The sequence below is a fragment of the Suricata suricatta genome, chromosome 10 (assembly GCF_006229205.1).
Source record: "Suricata suricatta isolate VVHF042 chromosome 10, meerkat_22Aug2017_6uvM2_HiC, whole genome shotgun sequence".
Classification (NCBI taxonomy): domain Eukaryota; kingdom Metazoa; phylum Chordata; class Mammalia; order Carnivora; family Herpestidae; genus Suricata; species Suricata suricatta.
This window is the reverse complement of record NC_043709.1, coordinates 56,402,148-56,424,409: the sequence shown is the minus strand read 5'-3', so window position 1 is coordinate 56,424,409 and position 22,262 is coordinate 56,402,148. Positions and strand designations below refer to the sequence as shown.

Below are 22,262 nucleotides of genomic sequence, written 5' to 3'. Positions count from 1 at the left end.
CTTATTTTTTTAAAGATTTAATTTTTAAGTAATTTCTACATCCAACGTGGTGCTCAAACTCACAACCTTGAGATCAAGGGTCACATCCCCCACCAACTGAGCCAGCCAGGCATCCCTATCAGTTTTAAAATTTTAATTAATTAAAATGTAACTTAAAAAATCAGTTCCTTGTTTACTAGTCACATTTCTTTTTTTTATGTTTATTTGTTTTTAAATTAAATTAATTTTCTAATATTTATTTATTTTTGAGAGAGAGAGAGGCAGAGTGTGAGCAGGCAAGAAGCAGAGAGGGAGAGACAGAATCTGAAGCAGGCTCCAGGCTCTGAGCTGTCAGCACAGAGCCCAATGTGAGGGTTGAACTCTAAAACAGCGAAATCGTGATCTGAGCTAAGTCGGATGCTTAATCACTGAGCCACCCAGGCACCCCTTTAAATTTATTATTATTTTTTTTTTTAAGAGAGAGAACACAAGTGAGGGCAGAGAGATGGAGAGACAGAATCTCAAGCAGGCTCTGAGTGTCCGCATGGAGCCTGATGAGAGGCTCAGCCTCATGAGATCATAATCTGAGTCAAAATCGAGTCCAGCTGAGCTACCCAGGCATCCCTATACTAAGCCACATTTCAAGTGCTTAATAGCCATACAATGCTGCTCTAAAATTTTTTAATGTTTTTTAAAAAATTTATTTTTGATACAGAGAGAGACAGAGCATGAGAGGGGGAGGGGCAGAGAGAGAAGGAGACACAGAACCGGAAGCAGGCTCCAGGCTCTGAGCTAGCACAGAGCCTGACGTGGGGCTTGAACCCACGAACGTGAGATCTGACCTGAGCCGAAGTCGGAGGCTAACCGACTGAGCCACCCAGGCGCCCTGTTAATGCTGCTCTAAAATATCCAAACCACCCATACAAATCTACTTTAGTAGTCAGGCTTTCTAATATTAGAACAACATAACTTAGTGGTCTGTGTTAAGTCTCATACAACATTCCTCTTTTTAGAAATGATGGCTTGGGGCGCCTGGGTGGCTCCGTCCGTTAAGCGTCGGTTTCAGCTCAGGTCATGATCTCATGGTTTGTGGGTTCGAGCCGCATCAGGCTCTGTGCTGACAGCTAGCTCACAGCCTGGGGCCCGTCTTCGGATTCTGTGTCTCCCTCTCTCTCTCTGACCCTCCCCTGCTCGTGCTCTCAAAAATAAATTAAAAAACATTAAAAAAAAATTATGGCTTCACTGGGGTGCCTGGGTGGCTCAGTCAGTTAAGCCTCCAACTTCTGCTGGGGTCATGATCCCATGGTTCATGAGTTCAAGCCTTGCATCCAGCTTTCTGCTGTTAGCACAGAGCCCACTTTGGATCTTCTGTCCCTGACTCTCCCTCCCTCCCCCGCTTGCTATCTCTCTCTCAAAAATAAATTAATATTAAAAAAAAAGAAATTGTGGCTTCAGTAAATAGTTTTACTAATAGAGCAAACATTAAGAATGTGAAGTCAAGGTCATTCTACCTGGAAAGAATCAGAAGTTTATAGTCATAGTGCCTTAAGTATCAGTATTCTTTGACTTAAACATTTTGAATACAGACTCTTAATAATCAATTTAATTACACATCTATAATACCCAATAGAGGAGAAAATGTGATTGAGAACAAGATGAGATTTGGATTTTGGTAGCATGCTATGTCTGCATGGAATAGTTCACAAAAAAAAAAGTAAAACTATACTTCAAAATTTTTTTTCTTAGTAAACCTGTCTGATGTACTTGGGACTAGAAAAGGAAATCTTGATGAGAATATTAAGGATGAATATCTAAACTGTGGCAATTATGAAAGTATATTATATTTTGTCCTACATGTTTATATGTGAATTTTCTTTTTTTTTTAACTTTTAAATGTTTTTATTTATTTTTGAGAGAGAGAGAGAGAGAGAGAGAGAGAGAGAGAGAGAGAGAGACAGCATGAGGAGGGGAGGGACAGAGAGAGAGGGAGACACAGGATCCAAAGCAGGCTTCAGGTTCTAAGCTAGCTGTCAGCACAGAGCCTGATGCAGGACTCAAACCCACGAACTGTGAGATCATGACTTGAGTCAAAGCCAGAGACTCAACCCACTGAGCCATCCAGGTGCCCCAAATTTTCTTATAATAATAAATGTATACCAAAGAAACAGTTTAGTTTGGGATCAACCACATAGTACTTTGAACCTTTAATTCAGGATTCTAAGCTCCTTGGATATAGGTCTATATGTTTATTTCATCATAGTAGAATAACATAGTAGAATAACAAGCACTCAATAATTACTTAAATATTTACTAACTGCCTATTATATATTAAATACTATGCTAAATTCTAAAAAAGTATAAGCCAAACTCTTTGCTATCAAGAAGTTTTTAAATGAACAGGAAAAACAGGTCCTATATGTAGTAATAGAAACAATAGATAATTAAAGGCCAAACAGCATTATGGATAATTATAAGTCTAAAGAATTCACCAATGAAGGTTGACTGAGGTGGCTATGAAGTGGGTCTTAGAAAAAAGATATAATTAGATAGTCAGAGGGTAGAGAACATTCCAGGATTTGGGAAGAAGGGCAGGAACAAATGGTACTAGTGTGAAAAAGGACAAAGGCTTATTAAATTCTAGAAACTAAAGAGATAATAAGGAACTTACAGTTCATCTGTTCCACCCTCCCACCATCTCTGAAGCACCCCTGACTGATGGCTATTAGGCTATTTATGAATACTTGAAATGATAGGCAGTTTAGTTTATTTTTGAAAAGTTATATTAGAAAACTTCTCTTTAAAATCTCTGTACAAAAGTAAAAGATGTCCATCAAGAGACAATATTAAGTTTAAAAAATTGTGTTAAAGTAATATATACATGTTGTTAAAAGGAATAAAATAGTACTAACAGATAGGAAAAAATAGCAGCTCCCTTCTTTTATTCTGACCTCTCAATCCTCTTGAAGGGCAACCACTTTTTCTTTCCCAGAACCTATTTCTAACAAATGAATGCTTCCATTGTTTAGAAATGCAAGGCCATTCTTCCTAGGTCTGAGGCTTTTTTGGGGAGAGGAATAGGAAGGGGTTGGAAAGCTCTTAAGATCTTTTCTTAACTCTCAGTGTTCTGAAATTTCAAATAATGTGCCTTGGGGTAGGTCCATTTTCTTATTATGCTGAGCCTTTAAAGTTTTTTAAAATTTTTTTATTTTTTTTAACATTTTTATTTATTTTTGAGAGACAGAGACAGAGCGTGAACAGGGGAGGGGTCAGAGAGAGAGGGAGACACAGTATCTGAAGCAGGCTCCAGGCTCTGAGCTAGTTGTCAGCACAGAGCCGACTTGGGGCTCAAATCCACGAACTATGAGATCATGACCTGAGCCAAAGCTGGACACTCAACTGACTGAGCCACCCAGGTGCCCCTATGCTGAGCCTTTTCAATAAAGGGCTCATTTCTGGGATGGTTTCTTATATAGTTTTGAGATTTTTTCCCTCCCTGGTTGTTGTTCTTCTGAAACTCCTATAGTCAGGTGTTAGACCTCCTGAACCATTCTTTTTTTCCTCCTTAAAACAACAACAACAAAAACCTGTCCTTTTGTACTTCTTGGAAAATCTTAACTTTTCTTTTCTAGCCCTTCCATTAAATTTTTTATTCTAATGATTATGTTTTTGACTTCTAAGCCCTCTTTCTTGTTCTCTAAGTGTTTCTTTTCATACCAATCTAATCTTGCTTCAAGGTTCCAGTATTTTCTTATTCTCTGAGGATATTAGTTTTTTAAAAAAACTATTTTCAGGGCACCTGGATGGCTCAATTAGTAGAGCATGTGATTCTTGATCCCCGGGTTGTGAGTTTGAGCTCCATGACGGGAGCAGAGATTACTTAAAATAGAAAGAAAGAAAGAGAGAGAAAGAGAGAAAGGATTCCTTTGTTCCTTGCATTGTATGTTTTCTGTGAGTTCCTTTTTCCAGTTTATTCTGATTTTTCACATTGGAGATTTTTTTTTAATATTTATTTTACTATTTTTTTAAACATTTATTTATTTATTTTGAGAGAGAGAGTGCATGGGAGGAGCAGAAATAGAGAATCTGCACTGTCAGTGCGGAGCCTGATGTGAGACTTGAACCCATGAACTGTGAGATCATGACCTGAGCTTAAATCAAGAGCCAGACAGTTAACTGACTCAGCCACCCAGGTGCCCTCTGAATACTTTAAGTTGAATGCTTGTAATGATTCTACAAACATTAATAGTGGAATGTACAATGTTAGGTATTGTGTTAGAGCTGGAATAGATGGAAGTGTTTTGTGGTTGTTGTTTTTAATGAAGTGATATTTGAGCTTGGGTTTTGAAAGAAGGGTAGCAACATTTGACCAAGAAAGGCCAATCAGAGATCACAGATCTGCACTGTCCATTATAATAGTTACTAGCCATATATGGCTATTTAAAATTAAATGAGGGGCGCCTGGGTTGCTGAGTCAGTTAAGCGTCGGACTTCTGCTAAAGTCATTATCTCATGGTTTGTGGGTTCAAGCCCTGCATCAGGCTCTGTGCTGACACCTAGCTCAGAGCCTGGAGCCCGTCTTCGGATTCTGTGTCTCCCTCTGTCTGACCCTCCTCTGCTCACACTGTCTCTCTCTCTCTCAAAAATAAACCAAACATTTAAGAAAAATGAAAAAAATTAAATGAAATTGAAGGGTACCTGGGTGGCTTAGTCAGTTAAACATCCAACTCTCTCTCTCTCTCTCTCTCTTTTTTAAAAAAATTTATTTACTTTTGAGAGAGAGAGAGAGAAAGCACGTGCAAGGCGGGGGCAGAGGATCTGAAGTTAGCTCTGTGCTGACAGCAGAGAGCCCGATCGCTTCTCGGCCTTTTGGCTAAGATCAAGTGCAGCAGAGAGCCTGATGTGGGGCTTGAACTCACAAACTGTGAGATCATGAACTGAGCCAAAGTCAGACGCTCAACCAATTAAGCCACCCAGGCACCCCAAGCATCCAACTCCTGATCTCAGCGCAGGTCTTGGATCTCATGGTTGTGAGTTGCACTTGGTGTGAAGCTTACTTAAAACAAAAACAAAAACAAAAACAAAAACCAAAGAAATTGAAAATCCAGTTTCTGACAATTCAAGTGGATTATGCCACATGTGGGTAATGAGTACCACACTCGGCAGTGCATTACATTTCTATCATCACAGAAAGTTTGATTGGCTCTGCTGCTATAGGATGTCACTTGGGTGTTGGTATATGAAGATTTGACTTCTATTACCAGGTAGATTTATCAATTCTCTAACTCCTTCATATTCTTGAATATACAGTTCAAGATCTATATTTACCATAACACTCATCTGGATACATCAAAAACAAAGAACAAAATTACTATATATATAGTGGGTGTTAAATAAATAGCTGTTGAAACTAAGACGTGAGAGTCAAACAATCATCTACACCAATTGACAATATAATCTTATGAGTATAGATCCTGGCATTTAGATGTTGCTCACTAAATATCTATTAGCTCAAATTGGATTCAACAGCACCATTTGAGCAATTGATGAAAAAAGGACAAAAACATTGCTATTACATTACTTGTTACTGAGCTGGTTTCAGGATAAACATCAATCCATTTGAGGCTGAATCCAAGGAAAATGAATTACTGAACTGATGGAAGGATGTCTATATAAAACACTTATGTTAAAGTGAGACTGCAGTATATTGACATACCTCTGGTTCTATGTTTGATATCAGATTCAGCTTCGTTTCTCTCCTTTCCCTCGTTAGTGGAAATGGTATCCAATTCATGGCAGATGGAACTACAAATAACAGAAGAAGAGAATTTCCCCTCTTTTTATTTAACTCTATGCTCAATATTGGGCCTGACCTCATGAGCCCAAGATCAAGAGTCCTATGCTCTACTGACTGAGCCAGGCAGTTACCCCAGAATGGGAGAATTTTAAAGTTGGTTCTTGGTCAACATTACCCAGTGTATGACAGCATATGAATCCTACAAGATTTTTGGTGAAAAAATTGTGTGACCAACTAAATTTGGGATATTCTAAAAATCACAATCTGTAATATGCATGGAGTTTTCCATGTATATTAGCATAATAAAAACTGGGAAATCTTATAGTGAAGAACTATTTATTTGTTTAAGTGGTTATTTTCCAAACTTATTTGAACCTTTACTCTTTTTGTTTTTAATGTTTATTTTGAGAGGAAGAGTGCAAGCAGGGGATGGGCAGAGAGAGAGGGAGGGAGAGAGTATCCCAAGCCGAGTCTGCACTGCCAGGGATACTCTGCACTGCAAGGATACAAACACAAGGCTTGAACTCATGCACCATGAGATCATGACCTGGGCCGAAACCAAGAGTCGATGCCTAACCGATGCCTAACAAACTGAACCACCCAGGCGCCCCTGAACTTATAAACTTTTCATTAGAGAACAGCAGCTTGTGTTCTGTGTAACTCACGAGGAAATGTTGCTCTACTAGGGCATCATCATATAGCCTCAGAGCAACTACTTCTCTGGAAGGGATCTAATCCAATCTACTTCAAATTCAAGAAACAATCACAAACAAAAAAGGAATGATAATGATCTGGAACTTACCTTATGGTTGGAACAGTAAATGGATCAAACTGATCCACTTTCTGTAAATCAATAGGCACAGAAATGCGACCTGTAAGAACCAAAAGTTATTAACTAATGACGTGAAATACAGATCATTACAAGCTGTCTCCTATGTATTATTTTGGCTAAATTTTAATTTAAGGTTTAGAATAAGGGTTAGACTTATCTGTTAAAATCAGTAGTTGGAAATTACTTCCACACTAGCTGCATCTTTTATTTCTCTTAAAAAAGCAAAAAATAGGTATGAAAGACGGCTGAGGTATTATATAGTGCTCTTATCTCTACTTCTATTTCTATCTCCTTCTTCCTAATATCTTTTTATATAGAAGTACAGAATGATATAAAATTTAGTAAGTTCTGAAAATGAAACAATATAGATAAAAATAGTTCATTTATTATCTCGATTTGCTGAGATCAGAACAGATACCTATCTGTTGGGCATCTTTAGAAAGCATTTTGGGAGTAAAATAGACAGCATTATACTATCCTTTTACAATATCCACACCTGGGATACCACATAAATTAATCACACCTTCAAAAATGAGATAGTGAATCTAAAGAATGCCAGGTTAGCAACAAGTTAAGATAATTAAGAGAACTGGGAGTTGCCGATAGAAGACAGAGTAAAGGCTGCAGCTACTTAATGGGGAAAAGATATAATCAAAATGTACACACCTATGAATATAATTATTTACCAAAATTGAAAATTTGAATAAGGGGATACCCACTAAAGTTTTAGAATTAAGTTAAAAAATATTTAAAAATATTAAGCTTATTACCAAAATAAACTGAAAACATTGTTGACAGGTTTGAAAATGAGCTATCCAAATATATGGACTAGAGAATCATTATAGATTACTAAAGAAAACTAGGCAATTTGGGAGGATTGAATGTGTGATAGACACTTTTCTAGGCCCTTTATATTTTAGAACTTCACAATAACCCACTGAAGTAGGTACGATTATCATCTCCATTTCAGATGAGAAAACCAAGTCACAGAGAGTAGTTTGGCTAATATCCTACAGCAACTGGCAGAGTTGGATTATTGATCATTTATTGGATATTACTTTTCCTTAAAAGGACAACTATGTACAACTACGTATGTCTCCTGGTTGGATGAAGCAAAGTTTAGACCAATATAGCCATCTTTCTATCTATTTTAAAGTCAATTTCATTCCATCAAAACACCTCAGAAAAATGTGAAGGAAGGAAGCTAAAACTATGGAAAAAGAACTGAGGGAGGAAGCATAGTAGGAATAGCACAGAACTTTGTGGTTTAAGAGCTGAATTCTGTTCCTAGCTTTATCACAATTTGTTTTATGACTGTAGACAAGTCCCATTAACCTCCTGAACCACTGTTTCTCATCTATACAGTGAGAACTATTGTCCTGTGATTTTTAAAAAATTTTTTTGTTTTTTTTAATGTTTTATTTATTTTTGATTCAGAGAGAGACAGAGCATGAGAGGGGGAGGGGCAGAGAGAGAAGGAGACACAGAACCAGAAGCAGGCTCCAGGCTCTGAGCTAGCTGTCAGCACAGAGCCTGACGCGGGGCTCGAACCCACGAATGTGAGATCTGACCTAAGCGGAAGTCGGAGGCTTAACCAACTGAGCCACCCAGGCGCCCCAATTTTTTTAATGTTTTATTTATTTTTGAGAGAGAGAGAGAAACAGCTTGAGCAGGGGAGGGTCAGAGAGAGGGGGAGACACAGAATCTGAAGATGGATTCCAGGCTCTGAGCTATCTGTCAGCACAGAGCCCAATGCGGGGCTCGAACCCACAGACTGTGAGATCATGACCTGAGCTGAAGCCGGATACTCAACCGACTGAGCCACCCAGGCGCCCCTGTCCTGTGATTTCTAAAGTTCCTCTATAATTCTAACACTGAACCTCAGAAACCCAGATGAAAATTATTTAGTGGAAACTCATCTGGTAGCTACTAATCAACAATTAAAACTTTCATTTTCCTTCTAGTTTACTTTCTTTACATTGTACCTGTTTTAGGATGAACACTAAAAGGGCTCTTCAGCAAATGATTGATTCCTTTGCTAACATTGATATCCAGCCGTGGAAAACAATACTGGAGCATGATCTCACATTCGAGCAAGGATCCACATTTGTCATTTTTGGTATTATCCTAAAAGCAGATGCAAGTCTAGCATAAGGATCAGTAGGAACTGTTGAGGATTTCTTTAAAATTGGTTAAAAATGATTTTCAATGATTTTTAACTTACTAAGCAAAACAATCAGAATTTAATTAAGAATTACATTATTATGTTTATAACAGATTTCGATGGAATGTACCTGAGAGCTGACGGCTTTCTTCAAATACTCCCAACGCTGAAGTGAACTGTGACACCTTGGGAAATTTTGCTGAAGTTTCTCATGAATTGGTGATGAGTCATTAAGGAACACACTCATTTAGGACACATCAATGAACAACTTATTTTCATTATGTGTTACCACAAGGATAACTGAAAGTTTACTAAGCAGTAATTACTGTTTTCTAAAATGTAAATATATATATGTACATATATTTATATTCTAAATATAAATTTTAGAAAATATGTATTTTTATATATTTAAATATATTTATTTATCTTGAGAGAGAGAGAAAGATAGCATGAGCAGGGAAGAGGTCGAGAGAGAGAGAATCCAAGCAAGCTCCACACTGTGAGCACAGAGCCTGATGTGGGGCTTGGATGCACAAAACCATGAGATCATGACCTGAGACAAAATCGTGAGTCAGATGCTTAAATGACTAAGCCACCAAGGTGCCCCTCTAAAATGCAAATATTAATTGAACACATATCCTTAAAAAACTACCCTGTAGAAATATGATACTGATAAAAAAGAAAGAATGCCAAAACAAATATTTGGTTTAATATAAAAGCTTTCCCTGGTCTGTACATATTTTGACTACATGATTCAGCATTGTTTAAGTATCCATTAATTCTATGAGGATCAACTTCCAAAATGAGGAAATTTCTTTCTCAAATGGCCTCATTTCTTAGGTGCCAGACTAGAGATAATAAAATGCAGAAAAACAGATGTTTGGTGTAAAAGGATTAAATTTTAAGAGTAAGTATATGAGAACATGCAGGCAGAATACATTTATTAATATCCTAGATAAATACATGTAGCTAACATAGAAATGGTCTTGGGAAAGGATATTTTCAGGAACAAGGGCTAAGATCTTATCCCAGCTTTCTTTATTTTCAAGAATATCTTGATCAACTAAGGCATAGTCTTCAAAGTACTTTTTTATTATGTTTATAGATTTTCTGTAGGAATAACAATAACAAAGTCCTAATACTATTAGCAACACATACACTGCATAGATTCTGTTGTTATTTGGGTGGCTCGTGTTTACTTTTACTGAAAAAAACCTTTTTTTTTAATGAGCATGTATTAGTCTAATCAGAAAAATACAAATAGAGTTTAGCTATGTAAAATGGGAATAATACCCCTTTGCAAGGTTATGAGAGTTAACTAAGACATTCTAAGGGGGAAGAACCTACTGTAGATAGTACCTGGCTTAGAACAGATATTCAAGAAATGTTTACTTTTTTTTTAAAGTAGGCTCCACAGGCTTAAATTTACGCCTCTCAGATCAATATCTGAACTGAGATCAAGAATCGGATGCTTAACCAGCTGAGCCACCCAGGTGCCCCAAGAAATGTTTATTTCTTAAACTCCACTACTTAGAAGGTTAATAGCATCATAAATACGTAACAAGGGAAGACAGCAACCAAGCCAGGACAACATAATAATACATCAGTAGTAGAATGTGAAATAGACTATATAGTTTCTACTCTGAATTACATGCTTTAACATCTCAACAGTTATACAGTGCTTAGCATTTTGCAGACTTCACATCTATAGTTTCATTTAAAATTTGCCACAACTCTGAGGAGAAGGAGATGTTGTTTTCCCCATCATACAGTTAAGGAAATAGAGGCTCTAATATTTTTTTTTAAGGTCTTAGTAAGTTGGAGAATAGAGATTCTTACTCTTTTTTTTTTAATTTTTTAAAATGTTTTTATTTATTTTTTGATACAGAGAGAGACAGAGTATGAGAGGGGGAGGGACAGAGAGAGAAGGAGACACAGCTAGCTGCCAGCACAGAGCCTGACGCGGGGCTCGAACCCACGAACGTGAGATCTGACCTGAGCCGAAGTCGGAGGCTTAACCAACTGAGCCACCCAGGCGCCCCGAGATTCTACTCTTAATGCAATGCTCTTTTCACCCAGAGAAGTAGTGAATTCAGTGGGAAGAGTATGGATTTTGAAATTAGGCAGACCAGGAAATGAATCCTGAATTTAACAGTTACTTGTGTGGTGCCAAGCAAATTATATGATCTTTTCAACTTCCACTTTCTTCATCTATAAATGGAAATACCATCATGTCCATCATGAAGTTATTGTTCAAACCACTGAGAACATTTGTAAAACACCTATCATGAATACTGCAGCATGAAGTAGTCATTCAATGAACTCTATCATTGTATCATTATATACACTGTATCACTGTTATCATTGTAAAGTGCTATCCCAGTAGGGAAAACTAATTATAACAAGATAATTCTAAAGGTATATGCAAGTAAACCAAATACAATTTAAACTGCATAGTCTTTCCCAACAAACCTGACAAAAGGGTGCATTTTTTCGCTTAGGTGGACTTTCTTTTTAACGTCTTGACCACCCTGAAAAATAAACCATCAAAAAAGTATATGAAATAAATGAAATAATTTAAAATTTTCTTTCATGTGTTCTAAAGCTACTGGTTTAAAAAAAAAACTGTCAACATATAAAAGTTTAGATGCTATTTTATATAGTCTCAATATGTGTAACTTTCTGGGTTACCTTTATTTGACATAATCGAACCAGAAAAGTAATTTCCCTTTTGTCACAAACAGATCTTAAAAAGTGTAGCTACTATCTTGACTTGCTGGTAAGATCATCTACTCTGGAATGTGGATGCTTTAAAAGTTTAATTTTGTCACTAAACATTTCAGGCTTGGTAACATCTAGCAAACAAAGAAATGTAATTATCATTCAGCTCTTACCTTTACAAGGCTCAAATATTCAACTATCCCAGAACGTACTGCAGAGGACAATTTTCTAACTGAATCATCACAGACCCAACAATGAACACCTCTCCTTCCAGAATATACCCAGAGACGATGCTTAAATCCAAAGTCCTCTGAGGAGGGGAGAAATAATAGGTTTTAAAATCTAGAAATAAATTTATAAACTCCTGGTTCTTGCTTACTTCCTTAGCTTCATTTTTGCCTCTTATGCACATGTACTCACATTAACTATTCTGAATTATTTGTAGTTTTCTGTGTCCTCCATGCTTTTGCCTTCATGTCAATACCTATTTTGGTTTCTCTGCCAAGAATTTCTTCATGTCCCAGCATTTCTATTTCTCTCCCTGACCAATTGCCATTTATCATTAAAGACCCAGTCTAGGCATATTAAAAAAGTTAATAAATTTAAAGTGTTTAGAACAGTGTCTCGTACATAATAAGCAGCCTATATTAGAGTTAGCTATTTTTAGTATATATGCTACTGAAATGAGCACAAGAGTTAGCTATTTTTAATATCACTATCATCTTTATCAACATCTTTTCTAGGAAGCCTTTTCTGATCCAGTCTTTTCCTATTCCTGTATGCACTCCTGCTGTTCTATATCTCCATGGAATGCTGTGCATATTACTTAACATAAATATAATCCTCAATTTTGTTTTCTTTAGACTGCATAACCTACTTGAGGTAATCATTATCTTTCATATTTCTTTCCCTCACCTAGGACAGTATGTAGCACACAGAGCTGCTCGACAGATGAATGAATTGGGAAAAAAACTCACTGGTTTGATCAAGAGCTTTATTAGAATTTAAACTACAACTTTATTCTAATCTTTTATTTTCTGGCCATATGTTTCATGGAAAATTGTTAGAAATTTATGAGAGTTGATTATAAAATGGTATAGACAGACAGATATTCAGAGGAAAATAGATTCTTGCATTTGACCCCACTCAGGCACTGCCAATACTTGCCCTTCAGTGCTCGGTCGATTATGTGTATGGCCATCGTCATGAGGGTCCAGCACTTAGAACATATGTCTGCAGAACTGGAGCAAAGGCATCATTACTCACTGTTAGTGACACCACTCACCCTACCAGCAAGGCATGCAGCACTTACCTACAACATCTCCTCACATCGTCATAGTCTGTCATGTCAATGTCAAACACCAATTCTTTTTCCTGAGCCTGGAAAGCTCCCAGCTTTACTGTATTGTGTTGATTGGGCTACAAGTAGAGAAAAGAAGTATTTTTTAAGTATTTTAAATAAATAAATAAGTAAATAAATAATACGTACACACGGGTATAACCCAAAAAACAAACAAAAAAACCCAAACAAAAAATATCAATTTCTTTTTTTTTAATGTTTTATTTATTTTTGATAAAGATGGAGACAGAGCATGAGAGGGGGAGGGGCAGAGAGAGAAGGAGACACAGAACCGGAAGCAGGCTCCAGGCTCTGAGCTAGCTGTCAGCACAAAGCCTGACACGGGGCTCGAACCCACGAATGTGAGATCTGACCTGAGCCGAAGCCGGAGGCCTAGCCGACTGAGCCACCCTGGCGCCCCTCAATCAATTTCTATAAGAGCAGTCATGCTACCAATTACGCTGTTTTCCACCCACACAAAAAAAGTGTCCAGAGAGAAACGAAGAAACAATGCAATACAATGCCAATTCTATTTCAGTTAAAGTTCATTAATTTGGATTCTGTACATCCAGAACTGATGATAGTATACATTTACTTAAAACAGGTTTTGATAAATCTATATTGCCATAAAATTTTTTTTCAGTTCTACTGAGATATAATTGACATGTAACTTTGAGTAATAAATATTTGTTAATACAAATCATAATAATACATTTTTAGGTTTCTGTTAAGGAAAAAAGTACATACATATAATTAGTGCCCTATTGCAAGCTGTTTTAATGATGTTTAATTGTTACTGGACATATAAGTAACAAAAATGTATTTAAAATTTTTCAATAGGGGTGCCTGGCTGGCTCAGTTAGTAGGGCATGCAACTCTACCTCAGGGTTGTGAGTTCAAGTCCCTCATTGGGTATAGAGATTACTTAAAAATAAAATCTTTAAGGGGCGCCTGGGTGGCTCAGTTGGTTAGGCGTCTGGCTTCAGCTCAGGGTATGATCTCATGGTTCGTGGGTTCAAGCCCCTGCATCAGGCTCTGTGCTGACAGCTAACTCAGAGCCTGGAAGCCTGCTTTGGATTCTGTATCTCCCTCTCTCTCTGACCCTCCCCTGCTGTGCTGTCTCTGTCTCTCAAAAATAAATAAAAAAAAATAAAATCTTAAAAAAAAATAAAACTTTTCAATAATCCCAAAGATCTCAATTAGTTTGAACTGAGCCTTTGGCTTAAGCTGTGAGTAGCCTCCTTTGAGGTTATGGATCACCAGGTATAAAAGGCAGACTGAATATAGACACTTATCTTGCTCTTCTAAACTTGCATAAAAATGATGGTAAAGATTTTCTTAAGAAAGGCATGTCTTGGGGGCATTCCTGAACCTGGGTGACTTAGCTGAGTATCCAACTTTGGCTCAGGTCATGATCCCATGATTTGTGAGTTAGAGCTCCACATCGGGTTTGCTACTATCAGCGAGGAGCCCTCTTTGGATCCTCTGTCCCCCGTGCCTCTGCTCTGGTCCCACTCACACTCTTTCTCTCTCAAAAATAAATATTAAAAAAATATTAAAATCTTAAAAAAGTACCAGATAGGAGAAAATACTACCACAATTTTTATAAGGATACCCATAAGAGCTGAATCTTATGCTCTCAGTAAGGAAAGATATGAAGCAACCCAATTTACATCTCAGCATCCCTAAAAATCTCTGGTCACAGGGGGTATCTCTGGAGTAAGAAGAGAGAGTGTCGTGGTGGTGGTGATAAAGCTAAGACTAAAACTAAGAGTACTGGTTAAAAATCTATTCATAAAGCAGTTCTCCAGATTCCTCCATTTACTCTGCAGAGCTAGATGACTGCAAAACCACCTGAATTATTATCTGGAGAACTTCAAACAGTGGGTCTCTGTACTGGGATGGGGGGCAGGAACAACAGGTACAGTTGGAGAAAGATGTGGTATACTGATTATAGGGGATTACGTGGCCATTTACATATGGAAAGTTGAGACCCAGCCCTCTTCCCCCACTGAACCCTATCACTGCTACCCAGGGAAACCAGAAGATTCCTCTCTGAAGAACCTGATCAGGAATGTTAGGCACTGTTAAAGGCTCTCAGAATATAGATCAGTGATCAAAACAGGTCTCTGTGCTAGTGGAGTTTTCATTCAAGCAAAGATCTAGATAAACTGACATTAGAGCTTCCTCCCAAAAAGATGACCAAGTCAGATCACCATGTAATAAAGAAATCTCAGCCATGTATATAGAACTTCCAATTAGCTTTTTAGTACTCTATTTTTTTATGTTTGTTTATTTTTGAGAGAGAGCAAGCATGAGTGGGGGAGGGGCAGAGAGAGAGGGAGACAGAATCTGAAGCAGGCTACAGGCCCCGAGCTGGCAGCACAGAGCCTAACACAGGGCTCGAGCTCACGAACTGTGAGATCACAACCTGAGCTGAAGTTGGATGCTTACCTGCCTGAGCAACCCAGGAAGGAGCCTACTTTATTTTTTAATAAATGCAACATGTAAGAAATTACCAGACTTATGGAGGAAAGCCTCTAATATGAAAAAGGGGAAAAAACAGGAAAAAAGCAACTTTGAGAAAATAAGACTGTACAACAGAAGAAAATTAAAGAAAAAATAACTATCACTGATATCCTCAGATAAGACACGTCAATGAAAAAAAAGTTCTTGGAAATTAAAGTATAATAGCAAAAATGAAAACCTCTGAGGAAATTCCCTAGAAAGTAGGGCCAAAGGACAAAATACAGAAAATAGGAGGAAAAAACTAGTGAACCAGTTTAAGACATGTACTATCTGACTTTAGGATTTCTGGAGAGACCAGAGAAAAATTATAGATAGGAAAAATTGTATTAAAAAAAAGATTGAAGTGCCTGGCTGGCTTAGTTGGTAGACCATGAGACTCTTAATCTCTGGTTTATAAGTTCGAGCTCCATGATGGGTGCAGAGATTTTTAAAAAATAAAATTATGGAGGGGCCTGAGAGGCTTAGTCAGTTGAATATCTGACTTCAGCTCAGGTCATGATCTCACAGTGTGTGGGTTTGAGCCCTATATCAGGCTCTGTCCTGACAGCTCAGAGCCTGGAGCCTACTGGGTTCTGTGTCTCCCTCTCTCTCTGCCCCTCCTTGGGCTGGACTCTGTCTCTCCTGCTCTCAAATATAAATAAACATTAAAGCAATAATAAAATAAAATTTTTTTTTACTTAAAAATACAATCTAAAAAAAAAAAGGGAGAGGGAAATTCCCAGAATTGAAGGATAGCAGTTCATGATCATAATAGCCCATCAAGTATTTAGCACAATAGGTACAAAAAGATGCATGTCAAGTGAAATTTTAGAACATTAGGGACAGAGGGGATAGGCAGAAAATCCTAAGAGCTTTTAGGTCCAACACGGTAGAACAAGAATCAGAATGGGGGAGGCAGTGTCTTCTTAATAGCAACACTGGAGACTAGCAGATAATGCAAAATTCTAAGGGAAAATGATTTAAAAACTCAACATTAGTTAAGCATAAATGTAGAATGAAGGTATTTTCCAGATACAGAAGGTGTCAAATATTTTGTCTTCTATGCATCTTTTCTTGGGAAGCTCAGAGAGGATGTGTTCTACCAAAATAAGGAAGTAAACCAAAAAGAGAAAAAAGAATTAGGGCAGCACAGGATCCAAAATAGGAGAGAGGTGGAAGAAAATTGGGGTGATTACCAGATCATATTTATCCAATAGGCTTAGAGGCAATCGGTCCAGCTTGAGGTCAGAAGTCTGCCAGGAAAATTTCTTCAGGGTGAAACTGACAAACTACCTGTTAGGTCTGAATACTTTGGAATATTCAGATAATTGGCAAGGAGTTTGGGGTTGACTTAGTGATCTAATCCTGATTTTTAATCTAACAAACATATTAGAAACATGTGGAAATGGAAAGGTGAGGTGAGGGTAGGCAGTGAGGTAAAAGAAAGCTAAACTCTCATCTGCCAGAGTGGAAAGTTAGTAGATAATGCTTAAAATGGAAAAATGGGAGAAACAGAAAATGTTACTTACAGACAAGGGGGCAAATACCTTAAGAATCAGCCAGAAGAAAGTGGCTGCCTCTGGGGTGCAGAAAATAATGGGAGGAGAAGGAGACTCCTAAGGCCTAATTAATAGAAATACTTGATTTTGTAAACTACATGCATAGAACTGATAAAAATCACACATACACTAAAAAAACCCACAAAAGAAAAAAGGGCTATAGATGCTTCTGTTTTTGCCCAGTAAAAAAATGAGATTTCGTACCAAAACCCATAAAATACCTAGGAATAAGGTAAAAAGGTAAAAGATCTGTACACTGAAAACTATAGAAAGCTTATGAAAGAAATTGAAGATGCAAAGAAATGGAAAAACATTTTAAGCTCATGGATTGGAAAAAGAAATATTATTAAAATGTCTACACTACCCAAAGCAATTTATACATTCAGTATAATCCCTATCAAAATAACACCAGTCTTCTTCACAGAGCTAGAACAAATGATTCTAAAATTTGTATGGAACCAGAAAAGACCTCAAATAGCCAAAATAATGTTGAAAAAGAAAACCAAAGCTGGAGGCATCACAATTCTGGACTTCAAGCTGTATTATAAAGTTGTAATCATTAAGACACTAGAATAATGGTACAAAACAGACACATGGATCAATGGAACAAAATAAAGAACCCAGAAATGGACCCACAAATATATGGCCAACTAATCTCTGACAAAGCAGGAAAGAATGTCCAATGGAAAAAAGACAGCCTCTTTAGCAAATGATGTTGGGAAGACTGGACAGCAACATGCAGGAGAATAAACCTGGATGACCTTTTTACACCATACATAAAAATATACCCAAAATGGATGAAAGATCTAAATGTAAGACAGGAAACCATCAAAATACTAGAGGAGAAAACAGGCAGCAACCTCTCTGACCTTTGCTGTAGCAGCTTCTTATTAGACATGTCTTTAGAGGCAAGGGAAATAAATAGAAGCAAAAATGAACTATTGGGACCTCATCAAAATAAAAACTTCTGCCCAGAGAAGGAAACAATCAACCAAACTAAATAAAAGGCAGCCTACGGAATGGGAGACGATATTTGCAAATGACATACCTGATAAAGGGTTGGTATCCAAAATCAATTAAGAACTCATCAAACTCAACACCCAAAAAACAAATAACCCAGTTAAGAAATGGGCAGAAGACATGAACAATTTTCCAAAGAAGACATCCAGATGGCTAACAGACACATGAAAAGATGCTCAACATCACCTATCATCAAGGAAATACAAATCAAAACCACAATGAGATACCACCCCACACCTGTCAGAATGGCTAAATTCACAACTTAGGAATCAACAGATGTTGGTGAGGATATGGAGAAAGGGGAACCCTCTTGCATTGTTGGTGGGAATGCAAACTGGTGCCCCCACTCTGGAGAACAGTATGGATGTTCCTCAAAAAATTAAAAAGAGCTACCCTACAAATCAGTAACTGCACTATTAGGTATTTATTCAAAGGATACAAAAATGCTGATTTGAAGGGGCACATGCATCTCAATTTGATAGCAGTGCTATTAATAATAGCCAAATTATAGAAAGAGCCCAAATGTCCATCGATTGATGAATGGATAAAGAAGATATGGCATATATAGACACGCACGCACACACACCCACACACACAAATGGAATATTAATTACTTGGGGATCAAAAAGAATGAAATTTTGCCATTCACAACATGAATGGAACTAGAATGTATTATGCTAAGTGAAATAAATCAGTCAGAGAAAGACTAATATCATATGACTACTCGTGTGTGGAATTCGAGAAACAAAACAGATGAACATAGGGGAAGGGAAGGAAAAATAAGATAAAAACAGAGAGGGAGGCAAATTCTAAGAGACTCAAATACAGAGAACAAACAGGGTTGCTGGAGAGGTGCTGGTTGAGGGGAATGGGCTAAATGGATGATGGGCAGTAAGGAGGGCACTTATTAGGATGTGCACTATTATATTTAAGTGATGAATCACTAAATTCTATTTCTGAAATCATTATTACACTATATGTTAACTAACTTGGATTAAATTTCTTAAAAAATGAGATTTATCCTCCTTCAGTGTTAAGAAGAAGGCCCTTCTATAGATACATTTTTAATCTCTAACCCTAAAGAGAAGTAGGGATGCCTGGCTGGCTTAGTGGGTAGAGCATGTGACTCACGAGTTCAAGCCCCATATTGGCCACAGAGATTACTAAAAAAAAATTGGGGTGCCTGGGTGTCTCAGTTGGTTGAGCTGTTGATTTTGGCTCAGGTTATGATCCTAGTGTCGTGGGATGGAGCCCGGCATCAGGCTCTGTGCTGAGCGTGGCCTGCTTGAGACTCTCTTTCTCTCTCTCTCCCCATCCCCTCCCATGCTTGCCCTTTCTCTTTCTCTTAAAAAAAAAAAACAAAAAAAACAAAAAAACTAAATTAAAAAATAAATAAGTAAAAAAATAAACTACCTTAAAAAATAAGGAGAAGTAAACTGTTCAAAAGCGTTTTTCTTGCCTGCCCTTTTTAACCACTTCTTCCCATCCCTTGGGATTTAAATCAGAAAACCTGGGTTCAGGTCTTAGCTCTATAATTTAGAAATTGTGTCTCTTAGGGAAAATTGTTTAAGTTCTCCTAGCCTGTTTTCTCCTTGTAAAAAAATAATGAGGATTGATATAAAAAATAAGTTATATGAGAAATGGGAAACTCCATGTAAAAGCTACTTTCACATGAATGTATTTCTCCCCCCAAGTGTGTATTTTTAAGGAGAGAAAGAAGGGCAATTTTGGTATGTTCATTCATTCAACATGTATCTACAGTGTACTCTCTCTGCCAGGCACTATTCTAGGCATTTAGACTATATCAGTGGCAATGGGCAGGAGGAGTGTCAAGTTAGTGTAGGCCTCACTGAATGAAGACATGAGGAGGTGAGGGAAGGAACCGAGAAGATATCCTGCTAAATGGGTTCTGGGCAGTGGAAGCTGCTTGAGCAAAGGCCAGTGCAGCCCGAGTGAAGAGAGTAAGGCGGAGAGAGGGGCTTTTATTCTAAGTAAACTGAGATGCCACTAGAGAATGATTTTGAGCAGAGGAATCACAGAATCTAACTCGTTTTACAAGGATTATTGGCTTCTGTGTTGAGAATAGACTCTAGAGTCTATAGGAATAAACTTAGAAGTTTTTATAGTAATTCAGATGAGAGATGATGATGATGGTAGTGCCACTGGTACCAGTGGTTGGATTTCAGATATTATTTTGGTACAGTTAAAGAGATTTCCTAGTGGAAACAGATATAGGAGTATGAGAGAAAGCGAGAAATCAAGAATAACTCCATGGGCTGCTTGGCTGGCTCAGTGCGTACAGCATGCGACTCCATGTCATGTTGGATATAGACATTAAAAAAACAAAAAAACAAAACCAATAAACCCTCCAGTGCTGGAAGAAAATGTAATTCTTTTAAAATTCCCTCCTTTAAACTACGCTGACTTCCTCATTTAATCTTTTCAAAAAATAAAATTTTGGGTGGCGCCTGGGTGGCTTCGTTGGTTAAGCATCTGACTTCAGTTCAGGATAAGATCTCATCATTCCTGAGTTGGAGCCCTGTGTCCGGCTCTTTGCTGACAGATCAGAGCCTGGAGCCTGTTTCAGATTCTGTGTCTCCCTCTCTGTTTCTGCCCGGCCCCTGCTTGTCCTCTGTCTCTGTCTCTCTCAAAAATAATAAACATTTGGGGCACCTGAATGGCTCAGTCGGTTGAGCGTCCACTTCGGCTCAGGGCATGATCTCACGGTTCGTGGGTTTGAGCCCCGCATCGGGCTCTGTGCTGACAGCTAGCTCAGAGCCTGGCGCCTGCTTCAGATTCTCTGTCTCTCTCCTCCCCTGTTCACACTCTGTCTCTCTCTGTCTCTTAAAGAGAAATAAATGTAAAAAAATAAATTAAAAAAAAATTTAAAAAATTGCTAAAAACTTTTAAAATTATTTTTTAAACATCTATTTATTTTTGAGAGACAGAAAGAGACAGAGCACAAGCAGGTGAGGGGCAGAGAGAGAAGAAGACACAGAATCTGAAGTAGGCTCCAGGTTCTGAGCTGTCAGCACATTGTCTGACACCAGCTTGACCCCATTAACCCGTGAGATCATGACCTGAGCCAAAGTCAGATGCTTAAACCTAATGAGTCATCCAGGAACCCCTCATTTGGTCTTTTAGCCAGATCCTCAATTTTTTTGTCCTAGTGAGAATACAACCAATTCACTTCCAAATGATTTCCAGTCAGGAGTATCAAGAACAAAAAAATATTACAATCTACTTGCAAAATGTTAAATAAAATGTAGCTCTTCAACTAGAATAAACTCTAAAAATTTAACCTCAAAACAATGGGGATTACAATCCACTCTTGGTTTAAAAAATGAAACAAAATACATAAAAAATTAATTTCTTACTCTGTGGGAGTATACTGCGCCTATATCAATCTTGTATGGATTCATTTTCTGCATCTCCTTTTCCAGATCACTCTGGTTGTTGAAGGATTGGTAGCGAATGTAAATATCATCTTTCAATGTGAATGAAAATTCACGGTGTTGAAAGTAATTCTTTGTCACTGCAAAATAAATATACAATTTTAAAGTTAATTTGGTACTTTATTCAGCACGGGGCATCATAACATTAACCAATGTGAGTATTTTTAATGAGTCTGTGTGCTCAACATTGCTACAGGTTAAAAAAAAAAAAAAGACAGTTCCTAATTTGAAGGGGCTTACTCTCCTGCATCTGATAGGAAAAAGTAAAAATGAAGAAAAAGTATTTTAAGTATGTAATGCCACATGTCTCTCTTCGGTGGGCACTAATAAATTCAGCTACGAAGAGTTCAGTACCTCTCCTCTCCCGGGGGATGCCCCGCTTGTCCCTGATACAGAACATGCCTCTGCAGCTTCAAGCTACTATGTGACCCAGGAATCTCCCTAGTTCAGGTGCCGCGGCCAGTAAACGGGGCACTGAATGTGAATCTGACCACGTAGAGGAAGGAGCAGCAGCTCAGTCTTTGTGTGGCCAGAGGCTGGTTACGATACTCTCTTTTGGCCCATTTACACCTGAAAGGTGGTGGGGAGGGTTCAAGATAGTGCGCGATGGCGCCTGGCCCAAAGCGCAGAGTATATCCTATACACTTAGCATTGTCATTCTAAGATACCCTCCCAGAACCTCCTCACCGTCTCTTCCGAACCACTACCCATTCCGCTCCCGGCTTCCATCACCTCCACCATAGTTGAGCCAGCGATAGTACTGGGCGTAGGGGAAAAGCCTCCGGTAATAAAGCTTAAGCAGCTCGGGCAGCTCGGCAGGGTCAAACGTCTCCATGGTGCGCGGTACTCCTGGTCCGCAGGACTACGGCAAGAATTGGCGGGAACCACACA

The 22,262-nt window shown here is 38.0% G+C and overlaps 1 protein-coding gene across 3 annotated transcripts in view; it reads right to left on the bottom strand.

Annotated features, from left to right (window-relative positions):
* The window catches only part of PRIM1 (DNA primase subunit 1), a 27,875-nt gene extending 5,613 nt beyond the window's left edge, over positions 1 to 22,262 (bottom strand). Inside the window, exons 1-11 of one of the 3 annotated variants that reach the window (XM_029953501.1) lie at positions 22,104 to 22,262; positions 21,294 to 21,451; positions 12,803 to 12,909; positions 12,658 to 12,731; positions 11,664 to 11,800; positions 11,242 to 11,300; positions 9,770 to 9,879; positions 8,900 to 8,988; positions 8,591 to 8,732; positions 6,576 to 6,645; positions 5,693 to 5,781 (exon numbers count right to left, since the gene is read on the bottom strand). In XM_029953501.1, the coding sequence (XP_029809361.1) occupies positions 5,693 to 5,781; positions 6,576 to 6,645; positions 8,591 to 8,732; positions 8,900 to 8,988; positions 9,770 to 9,879; positions 11,242 to 11,300; positions 11,664 to 11,800; positions 12,658 to 12,731; positions 12,803 to 12,909; positions 21,294 to 21,451; positions 22,104 to 22,206 (1,138 nt within the window). In that variant the 5' untranslated portion in view covers positions 22,207 to 22,262. Of the gene's footprint in view, positions 1 to 5,692; positions 5,782 to 6,575; positions 6,646 to 8,590; positions 8,733 to 8,899; positions 8,989 to 9,769; positions 9,880 to 11,241; positions 11,301 to 11,663; positions 11,801 to 12,657; positions 12,732 to 12,802; positions 12,910 to 21,293; positions 21,452 to 22,058 lie in introns of all 3 variants that reach the window. The other 2 variants (XM_029953503.1, XM_029953502.1) reach the window with 2 other exon arrangements.